The 18,121-nt window shown below is 38.2% G+C and overlaps 1 protein-coding gene across 1 annotated transcript; it reads right to left on the bottom strand.

Moving 5' to 3' along the window:
* Window positions 1–2,430: 2,430 nt before the first annotated feature.
* slc6a3 (solute carrier family 6 member 3) lies at window positions 2,431–16,203 on the bottom strand. Its single transcript, XM_005744621.1, has 16 exons — window positions 15,930–16,203; window positions 15,174–15,281; window positions 14,652–14,862; window positions 13,590–13,721; window positions 11,941–12,157; window positions 10,414–10,552; window positions 10,072–10,206; window positions 8,657–8,760; window positions 7,901–8,025; window positions 7,538–7,650; window positions 7,203–7,331; window positions 6,906–7,005; window positions 5,254–5,354; window positions 4,428–4,595; window positions 4,209–4,280; window positions 2,431–4,115 (listed from the first exon to the last, which is right to left on the bottom strand). Exons 2-16 carry the CDS (start codon window positions 15,228–15,230, stop codon window positions 4,092–4,094), a joined length of 1,827 nt encoding a protein of 608 aa, XP_005744678.1. The 5' UTR covers window positions 15,231–15,281; window positions 15,930–16,203; the 3' UTR covers window positions 2,431–4,091.
* Window positions 16,204–18,121: the final 1,918 nt, after the last annotated feature.

Raw genomic sequence — 18,121 nt, 5'->3', positions numbered from 1 at the left:
TCCTTATGTATGGACATTGCTTGTGGTGTACCCCAAGGGTCAGTTTTGGGTCCAAAATTCTCCACCTTGTACATTAACGACATCTGTAAAGTGTCCAAAGTATTAAAAATGGTTCTCTTTGCTGACGACAAACATGTTTTGCTCTGGTGATGATCTGCAGAAAGGGGTGGGATTAAATAAGTGTTTACTTCTTCCCACTCACTCCCTTTCAACATGTAAATTAATCAGAACTTTTTTTATGTAATTTGTATAGTATTTTTTTCTTTCTTATTTTCTTTTCTAAATGTACTTGTATACTGTTCACATGTTGAAATAAATTACCAAATTACCCAAATTACCAATTACTTGAATCAGCATTTCAGCTTTTATTGTAGTGTTTTTTGACACTGGTATCAAAAGTACAGATATTCTTTACTTAGTTCTACTCAAATAAAGAACATCTGTACTTTTGCCACTTCTGTCTACTACTCAGCCACTGACAGCACTTCAGCATGTCTTAAATACTCTTGAAACTGAGGAAGAATCAAGAACAATGTAAACGTCCTCCTTTTATGAGATGGTTAGCATGAGGGTCTGTGCAGACCTCCTTTTGCTCTACAGGTCCATATTGCCCTGCCCATACAGATGGTGCACTAGGGCTCTCAAGAACCTAAATATCTGCTCTGGCTGGAGGTGTGGCTGAATCATTTGCCACCTGGGTTCAGTTACTACGCCTGTTTCCCATCTTCAAATTACCACTGTGGATTTGAGGACCAGTTCTTACCTCAATTTTGCTGTCATACCTGCTAGTTGTCATTTACCGCCTTGTGTTCCCATGGATAGATGGCAATGTCATGAATATATAGTACCTGCTAGTATTTTATATTTTATTATTATCATTATTAGTAGTAGTAGTTTTCAGTTTATCCAGCTATAATGTGTAGAAGTTAATTAATACCAGTGATAGTGCTATTGATCACTACTTTCTTATGGACAGCAATGGATGATGATCTAGTTTCTTCATGAGCAAAAGCTGTTTGGTGCAAGTTTCAGGTCTGTGGTGAAATTGCTTAACGAACAGGACTTCTCTACGTGCCTGAGAAAATAACCTTGAAGGCAAACTAGCCAAATTTAAATATTTAAAGATACATATTCTGATTCCCAGAACTTCTTCATTATGCTCAGTGTCCCATACATATTTATATATACACTCAGGGTAAGAATACAGTGTACCCATTGTCGATTCTAAGATTTTACATATCTGGAATCATAAAAAGATCATCTGTCCTTTAGCAGGGTCTAAAATTGCATAATAACAATACATAACAACGGCATCATTTATTTAACAAAAACTAAGCTAAAATGCAAAATTATTGCATGAAAAACTGAGGTGCTTAGTTTTTCACACGCTGTTTTAGCATTTTGACTTAGATTTTTTAAATAAATAATGACACATTGTAAAATGTCATGTACTCTCGTGATCTATTTCCTCATTTAAATGAATTGAATAATTTTAAAACATGCTAAGCTTTGATAAAACTATGATATATGATGCCTTGGAAATGAGGTCAGATGCACTGAACACTAATGAAACCTTTATTTTAAAACAACAACATTTGGGAATCTTTAACAAATGCAGAATGTAGAATGTTACATTAGTGCTTCCCATCATTAGTACACATCGATTAGCAAACCGTAAGTAACTAAGTAAAGTCTAATTAACAATGAAATTGCAGTGAATTAATCATCTTTTCATTCTGAATGACAAATCAACCCTTACAGTGTCATTTAATAACCAGGAAGTTAAACTTTTGATTTCTTTTGAGAGATCGTGCTTTTTAATCATCAATTGTACCCAAATGTTTGTCTTGGTGGATAAGGAATATTATGTTTCTGTGGACTGCCTCTGAAACCATTTGTCTAACGCACTTGTTACAGTAATGAACACCACAGAGTCTGGGTCACGCTGACCAATCTTGAAAGAGCTCAATTATCGGTGCTTTTCACAACATGTGGGCTGTGTTTATGTTTTTCAGTTTAGTGGTTATCTGTTTAGTCAGAATAAATCACTTGAATACAGACATGCCTGGAGGGTAGATGGCTAAAATGTCTCTTTTGGAATACCGAAGACAACGTTATGAGGGATCAATAAACCTTCTGGTTTTTGTACACAAAATTGTTCGAGTGGAACCCTGACATTTGTGCTCCTAATGATCATACCAGATTACATCATTTTTATTTAATATTAAAGTAATAGCTTCACTGATCAGCAGTTACTTAAAAAAATTATTTAGGTGCTAACTTCTATAAAGCCATCACAGTGCCAGAAAGAAAGGAAAAGAAAGTATTATCGTTATTGTTGTTGCTGTTGGTTAAAAGAGAAAACAATGAGGTATATTTAAATTGAATTAATTATACTTTATTTGACAGTACAAAACAAAATTATACAGTTGTAAACACCACAAGGCACAGTACAGCAGCACAGGCATACAATTTGGGACATAGTGTTGTTACATGTACCATAAGGAGTGATAACAAGTCATTATTGACCTGTTTGGGAAGGATTACTTGTTTTCTGATTAAACAGAAAGAGTTTGCAAGAGGAAGAAAATGTATGTAAATCTTATATGAATATATGTGCGTTTGTGTGTTTGCAGTTATTTAATATCATACAGTACAATACAAGGCTCTCTACATTACATTTACTTACACAGATATACCAGTTTGTTACATTACACACTATTTATTTGCAGTTCAATAAAAAGCAGCTTTCAAACAGTCTTGAAATACTGGTTAAGACTGTGTAAACTGTGAAATTAAAGCTTTATGCTTTCTGGAGGAAATGTGACAGTCATTGTCACCAAATCACAACCTGAAACTTTTGAGGAAGGGGTGGGGACACGATTTGTTACAATGTGTAAAGAGTTAATGATCTTCTAAGATGAGCTGTGTACAGTTTAAAAGAAAGTACGTCCCTTGGCAAAATATTCTCATTAGATGACGAGATATCTGAATTTTGTTTTTTAACTCACTGTGCTCTTTGGTCGATTAAATCAGCAGCGTGGCTAATGCTTTTTTTTTTTGTCTATCGGTACGTTCTTTTAAACTTTAGAATTGGTGTTGAGCTCATGTGACTCCAGGGCAGCTGTAATAAATGACAGTTTTATCTTCAGCGTATTTTGTGATTTTTAACCTAAAGAATTACGTTGTGATGCGAAGTGAATGAGCTCAGAGTAAAAGCTCCTTTTTACTCTCATGTCATTTTAGTTTAATGAAATATTGGAATTGGAAATAAAGTAAAAACCTGGTGAAATATGCTCTGCAGGAATCCTAACTTCATAACAGTCTTTTAACAGAAACAGCAAACAGATATATAGCGACATTAACATAATATGGACTGGGATTCAGTAAAACTTTGAGCGCTCAGCATTTCAATTATTTCTGAGCGCTGAATATTTGAAGATTTTTCACCCAGAACAATAACAACAATAAAAACATAAAGGTAATGAAAATAAAGGCCACATGCTGTTTGAACTTTATCAGCTAACTGAAAATGAAACAAACCAACATAAATAAAACGTGACATTGTTTGTGTGTAGCACCTCAACATCTTCCACAGTTGTCATGTTGACAAATGTCCATGGGCATCTAAACATACAGCATTCATTTTCTTGGAGCTTTCATTGGTCGTTATTGGGAATGGCTAATGCAAAAATATCCAAGAACATTTCTCACACTGCTACTTCGCAAGCTGCATTCAGGGACCTTTGCATTTATGGAAAAGAACAGGCTGAACACCACATGAACTGTTTAACTGAATCCCATTCACTAGCAGTAATTAAATGGTGGAGATGTCCAATGCACAGCTTCACACAAAATTAAAGAACACTACAATTTCATTGTGTGTGTGTGTGTGTGTGTGTGTTTTTTTTTCTTGGCACTTTTAAACTTCCCACCACCATTATCATTGTTTTTAAATAAACTGCTCTCCTCTTCTTTGTTCCTTGGACATTTACTGTGCATGCATTCACTCAGTGTCCATGCTGTCATCCTCTCTCTTTTTCTCTCTCGCACTCTCTCTCTTTCTTTCTTTCCCACTCTCTCTGTAGCCCTCAGACCACCAACCAGTGATGCAACTGTGGGGGGAAAGTGCAATGCGTCAAAGAAATAAATTACAGCACTGTGCTCCCATACAAATTACCATAAAGTATGATTGAATTAACTCTTACAGTGAACTGCCGGACCTCCCCGTTGTCTACCAGATGATGCTCTGTCTCTGGGGTGATGGCATAAGCCAATCTCTGTTCAAGGGAAAAGAGTAATTAACTCTTGTCATACACTCCACTTAATTAATCAAGAAAGAGCTCCATCATGACAAAGGCAGCTAAAGATGGAAGATTAGTATGGATAAGAATCATCTGAAAAGATTTTGGAGCTTATAGACTTACGTCGCAAAACTTTCCAGGCAGTGTGCACAGTTTGTAGATGGCATAGAGAGGCACCATGGTCATTGAGGACATGGCCAGACACCACCCAAGCATGTTAGCCCATGCAGGAAACATGTAGGAGCCATAGTTTGGGGGGTTAAATGTGGCAAAGCTCACCACAACCATGAACTATGGGAAAGAGATTTATGAACACACATGACCTGAAAAACCACTGATTAAAAGGAGGTAAGATTATTGCAAGACAACACTTGTGGCTGATGTTAAAATGGAAAGCATAGTAAGAAATGAACTCAATGATTCATTCTCATGATGAGTGAATGACATGCCTTAGCCACCCCAGGAAAGATGAGAGACTAGGGAATAATAATATCCAGTAAAGTTGTTTCCTTTGTGTACGTATTTGGAAGAAGATGCTGTAGTAACAGTGTTTTGCTGCTGACATATAGTTGTGTGAGTGTACTGCAAGACATAAGCAGAGGATATGAACAATCTGATTTATACTCAGTGTGAATGTGAATCAAAAGCTAAGCAGTGAGATAATGATAGGGTTAATGTATGGGGGTTGAAAAGCTACTTTATTCATTCAGCAGGTCTGTTGATTTTTTTAAATGCAAAATTAAACATGCTTTTTTATTTCTTGTATTGAGGTCACATTTTGTCTGTGGAAAACGAAATTCTCTGTTTAAAAGTCAAACTTTGTTTGGTTATCATGATAAAAAAAAAAACACTGATGAGAGGAGAATCAGATCAAACTACAGTCTAAGTTTTATGCATCTTTTGATTTCACATTTTTTAACTTTCACTTGCTGGGGTTTGTATGACTCACCAGGAGGAAGCAGGGACTGACAAACTTCCAGCATAGCCTCCAGTACCTGCCTGGTCGGTGGCCAATCATCTCCTCAATGTCATCGCTGAAACGGTCCACTCCTAAAACACACAGAAATACTCAATATTACCATGACATGGTTAAAGAAAAGCAGAGTTACAGTACTGAATATTAGCTTGGAGCATAAGAAGAACAATCTCTCTGTCTTTCTCTCTGCACAATTCCAAGAGAAATTTTGGTATGAGCATTATCAACGCAGGGTGTGTGTTCATGCTCCATGTGTATACATTTAAATTGAAAGTTAAGTCTAATACAAAAAACCTCTAATACCAGAGGTTAAAAATACAGCATACCATTAAACTATTTGCATTAACCAACGTCATTCTGCAAAGCTAACCATTATGAGCTGCTGCACCATTTTTCACCTTTGTCATGATTTTGCTTCTCTTATTCCTTGGCTGTATTTTGCCTTTTTGCCTTCCTGTCCTGAAGGCATCTCTCACCGCAGAGGAATAGATCCGGAACGACTGCCAGGTATTCCGCACTGCTAGATGTACTTATGCAGTGGAGTGCAGATCAAAAGACCACAGTGGCCGGGGTCAAGCATTTCTGTCAGCAGTCAAGAGTATTGGGGGGAAAAGAGCCAGAAAAAGGCCCCCTAAAGCCTTAGGCTTGATTTATCTGACTTGCCAAGGTCAGGACCCACCAAAGTGGGGCAATATGTTGACCTCATTGCCTGGGGCCTGCTTAGTATTTAGTCCTTTATGCACCTCTTCATAGTCATACTTATTAGACATTAGACAAGAAACTCAGTCTCTGACCTTTAAATTGTTTTTCTGTCTGCTGGTGTTTCCGAATAGGGTCTAGAATTTCCACTCAATTATTTATTTAATTTTTTTTAATTTGCTTGTTTTTCTTTTAAGCTGTTATTGCTGTCGGTGAAAATCCATGAAAAAAAATCAAACACACATAGACTTACCCCTTCCTTCTGGGGGGGGGGGGGGGACCCAGATGGCTATCATTACTGCAATTATCTACAGAACCACAAGAGGTCACTAAAGAGCACACAGGGGTCTAATATTTGTCTTCATGAGCTCCTACCAAAACTAGAGGTGTCTTTCTATACAGTGCCTCTTACCCTGTAAATATAATAATTTTTTTATTTTCTTCCTCTGTCTGATGTCATTCACAAATAATTTAATTTGTTATTGACAAAAATTATGTTAAATGGAGTATCATAAGAATCTGGTCACATGGAGAGAGTTTGACTTGCACACAAGAGCCTGCGATCTAGATATGAGGCAGCTGATTCCTGCCGGTTCCCAAGATACAATTTTCTTTATATAGTTCTTCATCACTGCTGACTGAGCACAAAGATTCACACGGGCAATGGTTGGAATTCATCTTCATCTTGCAAGCCCCACAGGTACTGCATATGCTTGTGACTTGGGTAGAGATTTGGTCAGAGAGTGAAGTGAAGTGGCCAGTAGGAATGGCAGCAATATTCTTACATCTAATAGAAATATGTTGCATCGAGGCACAGATGACTTATGCGAAAAGAGTTCTCATCAAACCCTTAATAAAGCATCAGCTTTGTTGGCCATGAAAAAAAATCATCCCCCTGCCTCTTTTCTTTAGTCCATCTTTCTCACCATAGAACCACGCTATACCGATGGCTTCAATAAGCACTCCAAACAGAATCGATGTTCCTGCTGCAAAGTGGTCCAGCAGAGTAAACACATACATCCCTCCCTGGAGAGGAAGAGGAGAGAAAGAAAATAATGCCTGTAAGTTTTCTACTGTTACCTTGTTTTTAGACAGTTTTGCAGATATTATGTCTGTACGTATGCAAACACTAGAGTTTAACCACAGCGCAAGGATAAATTCTAACTAGCACACTAACATGATGTGCATGCCATTAAACACAGACTCCTCAATAAGAGACTTACATTTGTAACACAGAAGAGGGAGATGAGAAAAGTGGAAACAACAATAAAGAGGGTGAACAGCTCTCTGTGCTTGTGGAGGAATTTGAATTCATCAATTAGTCCCGTGATCACTGATTCCATGCCACCCATCTACAACAAAAAACACAGCAGTTAGAAAGAAAGAAAAAGTCAGACCTGAGCTGTTAAGTCACTGAAGAGGCCCGTCGATGCTTGGATAGTTACTGCTCCTAGACTATATATTTGAGAGTAATGAAAAACAGTAATTTGGCACAGAAAAGGTATGCTATTTTGCTGACCAAAGGGATGTAACTGTGAGTGTCTGTGTGGATACTCACTGCACTGTCAATGCCCAGAGTCAACAGCATGATGAAGAAGATAACTGCCCAAATTGATGACCCGGGTAGTGTTGCAATGGCTTCGGGGTAAATGACAAACACTAATCCAGCGCCTAAAAGAGCACAAAAACCATGAAAAAAAGAGCAAAGGTGAACGGCAGCGCAAAACAAAATGTAGTGCTCAAACTCTTTCCCCTTCTAGCAAATATAAAATAAAAGTAAAAGAGGAGGTAGAACAAAAATGGATGTTGTGGATTAGCCAAAATCAACAGCCTCATAGCCTTCCCGTCAGTTTTATGACATTTTAAACTCAAAATTAAACAGTCTACAAAGCTTTGCATAATCAACAATAAACAATCATACCGTCTCTTGCAACTTTGTCTAGAGCCACGTTGTGCTTTTGGGACATGTACCCAAGGAAGGAGAAAACCACAAAGCCAGAGAAGAAACTTGTTAAAGAGTTGATGGAGCTGGTAATGATGGCGTCCCTGGATCAATAAAAGAAGGCAGAAACACGATAGTCCATAATAAGAATGTAAAACACTTTGTCAATATATCATCAGCCAGCACACAGTCAATATCTACATAACTGACCAGACCAGCTGTGAGTCAGGGATGCACTTAAAAAACAATTATGTACAGGCTTGACATCAGCTTAGGAAACCTTTGACTGATCTAGATCTAGATAGATTGCTCTGTCAGATTTTCAGTATCTTGCATCATGTGACAAACTAGTGAGTTGTTCTTTTCATTAAAAAACAAAAGAACAAAACAGCAATAACCTTTTTAAGGTTGAATGGTACGTTAAAAGCGAGTTTATGCTTTTATGGAATCCTCGAAGTGTTAGTTATCAGAAGCATTTTTTTAAAGGGCAAAAAGGGGGAGATAAAAGCCACCTGTGGGTCGCAGATGATTTTCAAAGAGTGCAACAGTTTTGATTGGTGTAACATCTAAAGTAGTCTGCTGCGCAGCTTGGTGTCAAAGACATAGAGGGTTTCAAGGAGCTTCAAAGGTTATTGTAATTCACCTGCTTATGTTGCATGTGTGCTTGCAGAATCAGCTTCCCCACCTCTGTGTGCCTCCGTGAATTCCCACCTGCCTCTCCCCGTGTATCCGTACCTGTAACAGTTGTTGCTGAATTTGTTGTAGCTGGAAAAGGCAATTAGCACACCAAACCCCACTCCCAGCGAGAAACAGATCTGCGTTGCTGCCTCAATCCAGACCTGGGGAGAGAAAGAACAAGCGCACTTGTGTGAAGCGGCAAACAAAAGGCACAGGAGAGGAAAAAAGCCATTATTAGAGATAATTGCAGGAAACTCATTCAACAGCAGCAGATGAAAGACGCTTGTGAATACGGGGGGTAATTTTGCAAATTACTGCTCCATGCATCTATCTAATCTAATTCTCCAATTGCTCCCGTGCATCTCTCAATCTCTGTCCTTGCTTTCGCTATCATAAATGAATCCTTTAGTCACGCATGTGGATTTATTGGGACCCTCAACACCTAGTGTTAAGCTAAATTAGATATTTATATTGTGATAGGAAGTTTCATGGATAAGAAAAATATTTGAAATGAGTGACGCAAGTAGTTTTCTCAAATTTCTTTATTGCCTCCAGGGAAGGTAGCAATTAAAACAATGCTGTGTTTACTTGCACTGAAATAATTCCACATTCAGGCTTTTGGCACAATAAAATTAAAGGGTTAATTTAACAGTAGACATAGAGGATAGCAATAGTAGAGCCCAATGCTCTTGTTATGCTTCTTGTTTGTTAAGCAAATAAAACTTCATTATGCTTTTTTTCTGTTATCGCTGTTTCAGGTTCTCTTAATCTGTGGACTTGAGCTCAGAATTTTATGTGTCAACATTTTATGTGTGTGAGCAGGTCTGTTGTCTAAATCACTCTTTGTGGAACCATAATTAAACTAAACTAGACTAAAATAAAATAAACTAAGATAAAACACAGATTTAGACTTTCTTTTATTGATGGCCACTTCCATCTTTTATTTACAGCCTGTATTTTCTACCATTTTTTTCTGAGTTGTTGTTTTGTTTTTTTCTGTTTTGGTTATTTATCTCAGAAAATCCATAACTATGCCAACAAATCTACAGCTATAAAATACTTTCTTGGATTATGTTATATCACATTTTGGGTTGATACGAATATCATTCATCAAGATCTAGGACTTTAAATGCTAAATTTATCAGCGTTAGTTGTTGCAGTATGTGTTGGTTTTGACTTATACACTGGCTTTGCATTGGATGTCAAGCAACAGGTACAAGTTACAATTCCCTGCCATGAGAACTCCTGTTAAGCACAGTAGTATGATATGTTAAAAAAATTGTTGTAGTTGTGCATTCTTCATTTTTTAGTATTGGAGTCTCTTTACATGCAAGTGTAAAAATTAAATACCGGAAATACAAGTGAAAATGTAATTAAAGCCACAGTATTTCCCCTCATACTATATCTTCTTCTTGTGGAACACTGTCACTCTCACTTCACTTGTGTCTCCTCTTTCTTCTTTTGGCGCTCACCTTGGCGTCACAGAGTCTTAGGAAGTCGACGGAGAGGTAGGCCTTAATGCCATCAATGGCTCCAGGCAGGGTGACTCCGCGGAGCAGCAGCACAGTTAAGACCACATAGGGCATGGTGGCTGTGATCCACACAACCTGAAAGAGTCACACAAGGTACACACACACACACACACTCACATGATACACACAAGAAAAAGATACATGCATGCAGAACAATCATGCATTTAAAGATGGTGCTGCATTTGACTGCTATGCTGTTAAAGTCACTGTGCACCATGACTCACTTAGATTTTTAGTTTTGCAAATATAACAGTAATTAATGTCTGCTATCTTATATGTTACCTTGCCAGAAGTCTTGACTCCCTTCCAGAGACTGAAGTAGAGCAGAACAATAACCACAGCTAGACAGGAAGTCAGCTGCCAACGTGGACGACCCAGGTTATCAATGCCGTTACTGTCCTGGATATGGAGTACTGCCCTTCTGAGAAAGGAGAACATTCAAGCAAGAGGCATGGTGACTCCTAAATCACCATTTAGTGTACACTGACTGTCTTGTATGTATGAGCGCATTCAAATTTAGAAAGACTTCACTTAACAGAGGTGTGAAGAGACAGGATGAGCTCAAGAATACTGGCCTAAAAAGCTGTCACCAGAATTTCATGTCACACATTGTTGACACCAATCCATCGTCTGCACTGGGCTTAACATTGTAGCTAATTTCTGAGTTTTTTAGTCACCATAGTTACTGCACTAAATCCAAAGGGTTCCCTTTTTTTCTGACGAGAGCTTAGCGTCTTAAAAAAAAGAATAAAAAGAACATATGCAACAGAAGGTAAAGCAACACCTCTGTTGACTTCTCTCCAGACATTTAAAAAGAAAAAAAAATAACCTATTTTATTATTTCTGTCATGAAAATGTATCAACACCAATTAAATATATGTTTAAATATGTTCCATATGAACTACAGGACGTAAAATACCATTACTAAAACACACACATCTAAAGTACATACAGTACTGTATGTACTGAGTAGGATATTCAGGGTTCACTGATTCCAGATGTAATCATAATAACTGCTGCAATCAAGATAAAAATGACTAAAGTTCATTATAATATTATTATTCATATCAGAAACTGAAGTATAAACTAGGCTCCAGATACCCTTCATAAGATTGGCTTTACATCCAGTCCCTGTTTCTGAAAGATGATACTTGAGCTTCACCTAAAGGGAGATTTGAGACCTCAGGCTGTCTGACCAGATGCTGCACCAAGTGTCGCTACATCTGTTGCAAGTGCTGAAAATAATGCATTATAATGAATTACATTATCACAAATGGCAGCTAAGATGGGAAAACTGCCTAAAGGTGACAACGTTCAAAGTCTACTTTATTCTAGATAGTTACCAAGCATGTGTCATGTTAAAGACTAAATTCAGTGGACATTGTTTTTGCCTTGATTCATAAATTTAGAGGCAGCCTAACAGATGAGACTAAATAAGATCAGCCAATTTTCAGCTGATATAGTCAAATTGTCTGCAGGTGGTTGTGCATAAATAGCCCACTGCCATTTTATCTAACGTGGATGAAATACTGCATCTGTCACAGCAGAACAACCCCTTTCACTTGCTGAAATAGGAGACACCTGGTCAGCTTCATAAAGGAAGGCAATATTGGCTAGATGCAGCCAAACTGTGCATTTCTGATTCTCTGTTATAATATATCTCAGCTATTTAGGCTGCAAAGGCATTCCATTACTGCACTGCAACCAAACACATCATACCTCATGCAGTAGACATGTGCAGGACTATCTAAGCAACCTTTTTTACTCCTTACAAATAGTGTGCTAAAGCTGAAGATCAGGCCAACTTACTCAAAATACTCCTGAGCCGGGGTGGCTTTGTAAATGTCACTGACTGAGCCGTTGTCAGCCCAGTCGGAGCAGTTTGGACTGTTCCATGTGTTGTTGCAATGAACCCACGGTAGCTCGCCAGTGAAAGAGGAGAAGAGGTAGAACATTGCCCATGAGATGATGACGTTATAGTAGAAACCAACATAGAGGGAGATGAGGATCACTGTAAAGCCTACGCCTGTTGAGGGAAACATAAGTTATGAATATCATAGACACTAAGGATACAATACTGAAGAATATCTTACTGTCTTTCTTGCGACCAGACATAACATATTGTTAGTGCACACCATAAAGCACACTGTGAGTATACAGTAGCCAGAGTAGCCAGTGCTACATGCCTGCAGTCTCACAAAAAAAGAAACAACCTTCAAACGCTGCCTCTTTATGCCTTAATTATCAATCCATCTACCCTTTCTGTAAATCAGAAACAATGTCCACTCTTCTAAGGCTGTATTTAAATGTTAACCTTTGCTAGGAAGCATAACTGCAACTGTGCCTTATTGATTTCTTTGTAATGTGGATGTGATATTTGTCCAGGGAGCCATGTCTCTTATTAGCGCCACATGCGGCCGTGCTATCTCTCAATCTCCCTTCACCAACCCTTTCCAAAGTCCTTTTTTCTTCAAATGGATTGATCCTGGGAGGAAACCAGCTTTTTGATCAGAATAATTACTGTCAATACGGGCATGTGTACGTGTATTTGAATAATTACTGTTATCCCCCTGCTGAGAGACAGAGAGAGAGTGAAGCGTGTGATTAGAACGTCAACGTACTCTGTGTGGTCCCTGACAGACGGCACATGCTCCAAGGAACACACATAGACGAAAAACACGAAGCAACACGTACACACTGCGGGCCACCTTCAGACCAACAAGGGCACGATGCCACACAAGACAGCCTTATGGTTTCTCACTGTGGAGCAACAGATGGTCTGCTGTTATCAGAGGTAACTTCTTCTAAAAAATCAAAGGGAATTCAGAGAAAGCGACGGATGAATGCACACAAATTAAAGCTTGTTTAAAAAGCGTAAAAAACAGAGCCAAGTAAAGTGTATCATTATATTTTCAACTCATGACTTTGCTTAGAAACGTGAGTCGGACTTCATGTTTGTTTCTCCATTAGTGTATGTTTGGATGGCATTTCTCCTGAACTGCGCTTTGCTTAACGGTGTGTTGAAAAGTACCCAGAACAAGCATCAGCCAGTGTTACCTGCCACTGGGTGACACAAAAGGATGCGGACAATCAGAATAAAAGTCTAAAAGCCCAATTTTCATTTGCTTTCCATGTGAGTGCCAGCAGAACCTGATGTTCCGGGAGGGATAAACAATGCCTGTCGCTGCTCAGCTCAGAGACAAGCAGACAAAAGAGACTGGCATGTGGACAGGCAGGCATGTGGGCAGGCAAGCAGACAGAAAGACACGTAGGGATTAAAGGGAGAATGTTAGCAGACAGACAGCCATGTAGGCAGATGGACATACAGAAAAATGTAACTCGTCCCATGATACATTTATTATATTCCTAAGAGGGTGTGCGTATATCCTCGAGTGTTTGCATATGTGAGTAAGGGTCTGTCACATTTGATTTTACCTTCATACATTTTACTTTCCTACCTTTAAATATGGGGCATATCTTCCAGACTCCTGCTGCCCCCTCTCTGTTATACTGACCCAGAGCCAGCTCCATGTAGAAGAGTGGCATGCCTGCTATCACCATGAAAAACAGGTACGGCACCAGAAATGCACCTACACACACACACACACACACACACACACACACACACACACACACACACACACACACACACACACACACAATTTTAAAAATAAATACATTTATTTACTTATGTCTTGCAGATATGGTCACACCTGTAAATTCAAAGAACAGCATCAGTTTAGTGCCAGTTTACAGGATCATATGCAGTGTCAACGCAGATTATGAAAATGTAGTATTTAGTATTTTTACATTTTTCTTTCTATGTCAAACTGCCACTGTACGATAGACAGCCCACTCCAATAATTGACTATTCTAATAAAATGAAAACACAATTTTCAAAAGAGGGGGCTCGTATATAAAAGTGTAGTTTGTCTTTGAAGATAAAGTTTATGCCTCTGACAGAACTTTTGTCATATTTCCTTACATACATATTAGACTTAGCGACGTGAAAGGCTGTGTGTTAGCCTTGACCATAGCTGCAGCATCATTTACAGCTCTTAAACATAATGAGAGCTCTATGTTAAACAGCCATAATTAGTGACACTGATTGTTAGAGCTAATCTATTCAGAACAGCTGTGGTGGTTTTTCCCCTATTTTGATCTCTGTAAAGGGTTGAAATAAGACGAAAACAACGGCCATCATACACACAGATCTGAAGCACACACAAACATGTGCATGTAGTACATGCATGCATAAAGTACTCTAGCCTGTAACTAATTCCTCCTTTTCTCTGCCTTCTTCTCTCTCTGTTTCATTATTTTTCTTATTTGCCTTTGCTCAACACAGTCACCATGTTTATGCCCTCCTACCCCTCTCAATGTGGCAGACTAATCCCCTGGACTGGGTCAAAAGAAAGAAAGAAAGAAAGAAAGAAAGAAAGAAAGAAAGAAAGAAAGAAAGAAAGAAAGAAAGAAAGAAAAACACAGTTTCCTCACATCAGTCTCTTCATCAATCTCACCTCCTCCATTTTTGTAGCAGAGATAAGGGAACCTCCAGACATTTGCCAGGTCCACAGCAAATCCAATCACGGACAGGAGGAAGTCAATTTTCTTTCCCCAGGTCTCCCTCTCTTCCTCCCCACTGGGGTTAGTCTGAGTCGGAGTTGGAGTCACTAAGGTGGTCGATGTGAACTGAACCCCATTCTGTTCCTTTACAAGTATCAGCTCCACCTGAAGGGTCACCAAGTTTAAAATCAATCATGCATAATGCAGAATGGAATATTACAAACACATTCACCTTAAGAAATGTTATTCATGGTGATGTATTAAAAATGTACTGTAAAATACTATTATTTGTACTATTTTTTTACCATTTTTGTCATTCTTTAAAAAAAGCATCATATTTGTATAATGCTGATCTTTAGCACTTTATAGTTTAGTACAATATAATGAGTCACACAGATGAGAGAGCAAATGCAGTCATTTCATAAATTGAGACCTTTGCACAGTAACAGCCTTGTGTGTCTTAGATCTGTACCGACCTCTTTTGGACCCATCGTGTTGGAGGTGGGTTTTTCTGGGGCTACAACTGAGGACATCACGGTGCAAAATGGTAATAGTTGAAATCTCGGTAGGTAAAGCTGACAAGTCTTGAGCATAAAATGAGACAGAAAAAAAGGAGTTGTTTTTTTTTAATTCCGTTTGTGAAGAATAAGGTTTTTGATTCAAGTATAAAAATCATCAAAAGGATCACTGGGATGAAAATTAAGGATTAAGAACAATATACTGAGATGCTTTTAAACACTGAAACTGTAGCAAAGATATACATATTTTTAAAAAAAAATTAAATGTGGCATAAGAAAGAGAAAGAGAAAACACAACTGAGAGTCATTTGATTCAGACTGAGGGTAACAAGAAGGGATGGGGGAGCATGTCTACAAGGTCATCACAGCATGCTCGTTTTATTTCACAAGTGCTGATAACCGTTTTACTTGCAGAATGGCCTAGTGTGTTGATGATGCACACTATCTACCAACATGTTGTACTCCAGATTTAATTTTTGTTAAAAATTATGTCACAAAAATACTTTTTATGTGAAAGTGTATGTTTTTTTGTTTTTGTTTTTCTCTAAATCTTTTCAAAAGGATCACATCAAATTATTGTAATTAAATTGCAATTAATTAATTTTTCTTTTTTACTAACAACACAGGATATAATGGATATATAATGCTATTAATACAGGGAAATACAGAGTTACAAAGCACAAAACATTTTAAACTACAAAATGATATTCTTACCTTTTAGAAATAATAGCTGAACCCCGATGTCAGTTTGGATTCAATTCCAGTGCTGATGTTCTCTAGTGTGCTGTAAACTGATGCTGATCATATTTACGCAGACCTTCCTTGATAAGTTAGACTCAAAGCAAGAGATGTTAAGCACAAACAGAAGGGGGGAAAAAGATGATAATTAAGAGAGAAAAAGATGAGGAACTGGCAATCTATGAGTTATAGAAAGCCCTCCCACCCTCCTTGGCTCCACTGACAGACACACAGAGCCCCGAGCACCCTGTGGGTTTGTATGGAGATCTGTCTGCGGGACCACTCTTGAAATATGAGAAACAATCAACAACACCCCCCCATCACCGTCACTCTCCTCCCTCCCTCCTCGATCAAGCTTCATGTCTTCCTCCTCCTCTCTCACCCATCATATATCCATGTAAGTGTGAGGGGATAAAAAGCAAATACAATATTGCAACACTTATTCCCAGATGCATGCAGTTTCAGCATCGTTATCATCCTCTTGATTCAGATACATTATAGCTGTATAACATAAGCACCTAATCTTTTCTGGCCCACGGATAAGACAGCAGTGAGAGCTTAAAGCTTAAAGATTTATAAAATAAAGTGCAATCAAATTTTTAAAAAACATAAATAAATTTAAATAATAATTTTATTAATTACATTGAAAAGCCTTAATTTTGCATCTAACCTACAGCTGTATTGGTAAATGGACTGATTCTTATATAGCGCTTTCCTACTCTCCCAGAGAACTCAAAGCACTTTATACGACATGCCACATTCACCATTTCACACTTTCTTTTATTCTTTCTATCCACTATTCACACCTTCATACTCCAATGGATGCATAGTTAGTATCTTGCCCAAGGATATTTGGCATGCAGACTGAAAGAAACAGGGATCAAACCACCAACCTTCCAATCAGTAGATGACCTGCTCTACCTCCTGAGCTACAGCCACCCTTTATATAAGGTAGAGTGGTTGTGGTTAAAGCTGTTCATAGACTTTCTTGGTTTTATGTTCAGGGAACTCACCTTTAACAGCAATACAGTTGGCAGCAATTCATTGCAATCTCAATACCCAAAGTAATAAGGTGATAGAGGAAAGACGGTGGTAGAAAAAAGAGAAAACCATACAGCTCCTTCAACCTCCAAAATAAAACTATTCAGTAAATTAATTTGCAGTGGGTCTGAGGCATTATCACCAATATATGATTTGAATAAGCTGCCATAACAATAACAATTTTAATATATAATTAGAAAAAATGTATTTTAATTTGTCTTAAAAAATGTCTAAAAAACCAAAATAAATACGTAAAAGGGTTGGCTTGGCCGAATCAGCATGAACACAGAATACCATTATGCAACAAACTGCAATGATTCAGTCTCTCAAAATAAAATCTCTAACTTGGTTTCACCTGAGATTCAAACTAGCTTATAACAATACCTGTCTCCTGGAGCAGCTAGCATTAGCGAAAACCCTCAAAAGAAATGAAACACTGTGAGCAGCAGCAAGAAAAGACAACCGTATCTAATAATATGCATCGAACCCTATCCCACTTGAAATCAGTGTCAGTCGCACAAAGAACAACACACACACAAACAAAATACTAATTGAACTAAATGAAACTTTGCTTTGGGGTTTAATAGTAAGAAGCAGAGCTAGAAGTAAGGTGTTCTGGGAGGTTTTAATAATTTTGCCTCTTATGTGTAAAACCCAAGGTTAACATCAAAGGTCTTTCTTAGTTGATACCCCCCTTTCTACCTTTAAAACGATCTCAGTGACCAAGTGACACACCGTGTCCAAGCAAAAATGTCATTACCTGTAATGTTCAGCAGGCAAAACAGAATCAGCACTGACACTTAGACCCCTTCCATTTCAGATTTAACCACAGCAGGACCAGGGCATTGAATAACCCAATCAGCCTGCTCCCCTTGGACGGACGTATAACTCATGTTTAGAATGGCAACTTGTTGTTTGCAAGCCAATCGTGGTGATCAATTGTCCACCAACCCCAGCTCAACTGACACAATACACAACGCACACACCTTTAAAGTGCAATCATCCTTCAAGCCTCGTATCAGAAGTTGTTGGGTCGATGTAAGCCGTGGTGGAATTATGAGGTTTCCGACAGAGCTTGGACAACGATGAGTTGAACATAATCGAGTGTCTTGTTTTCATAAATGCAA

The sequence above is a fragment of the Pundamilia nyererei genome, unplaced genomic scaffold, assembly GCF_000239375.1.
Source record: "Pundamilia nyererei isolate P.nyererei 1_Seehausen unplaced genomic scaffold, PunNye1.0 scaffold00146, whole genome shotgun sequence".
NCBI classification, from domain to species: domain Eukaryota; kingdom Metazoa; phylum Chordata; class Actinopteri; order Cichliformes; family Cichlidae; genus Pundamilia; species Pundamilia nyererei.
Note: the sequence above shows the minus strand (reverse complement) of the source record. Positions and strands in the feature narration are given on the sequence as shown.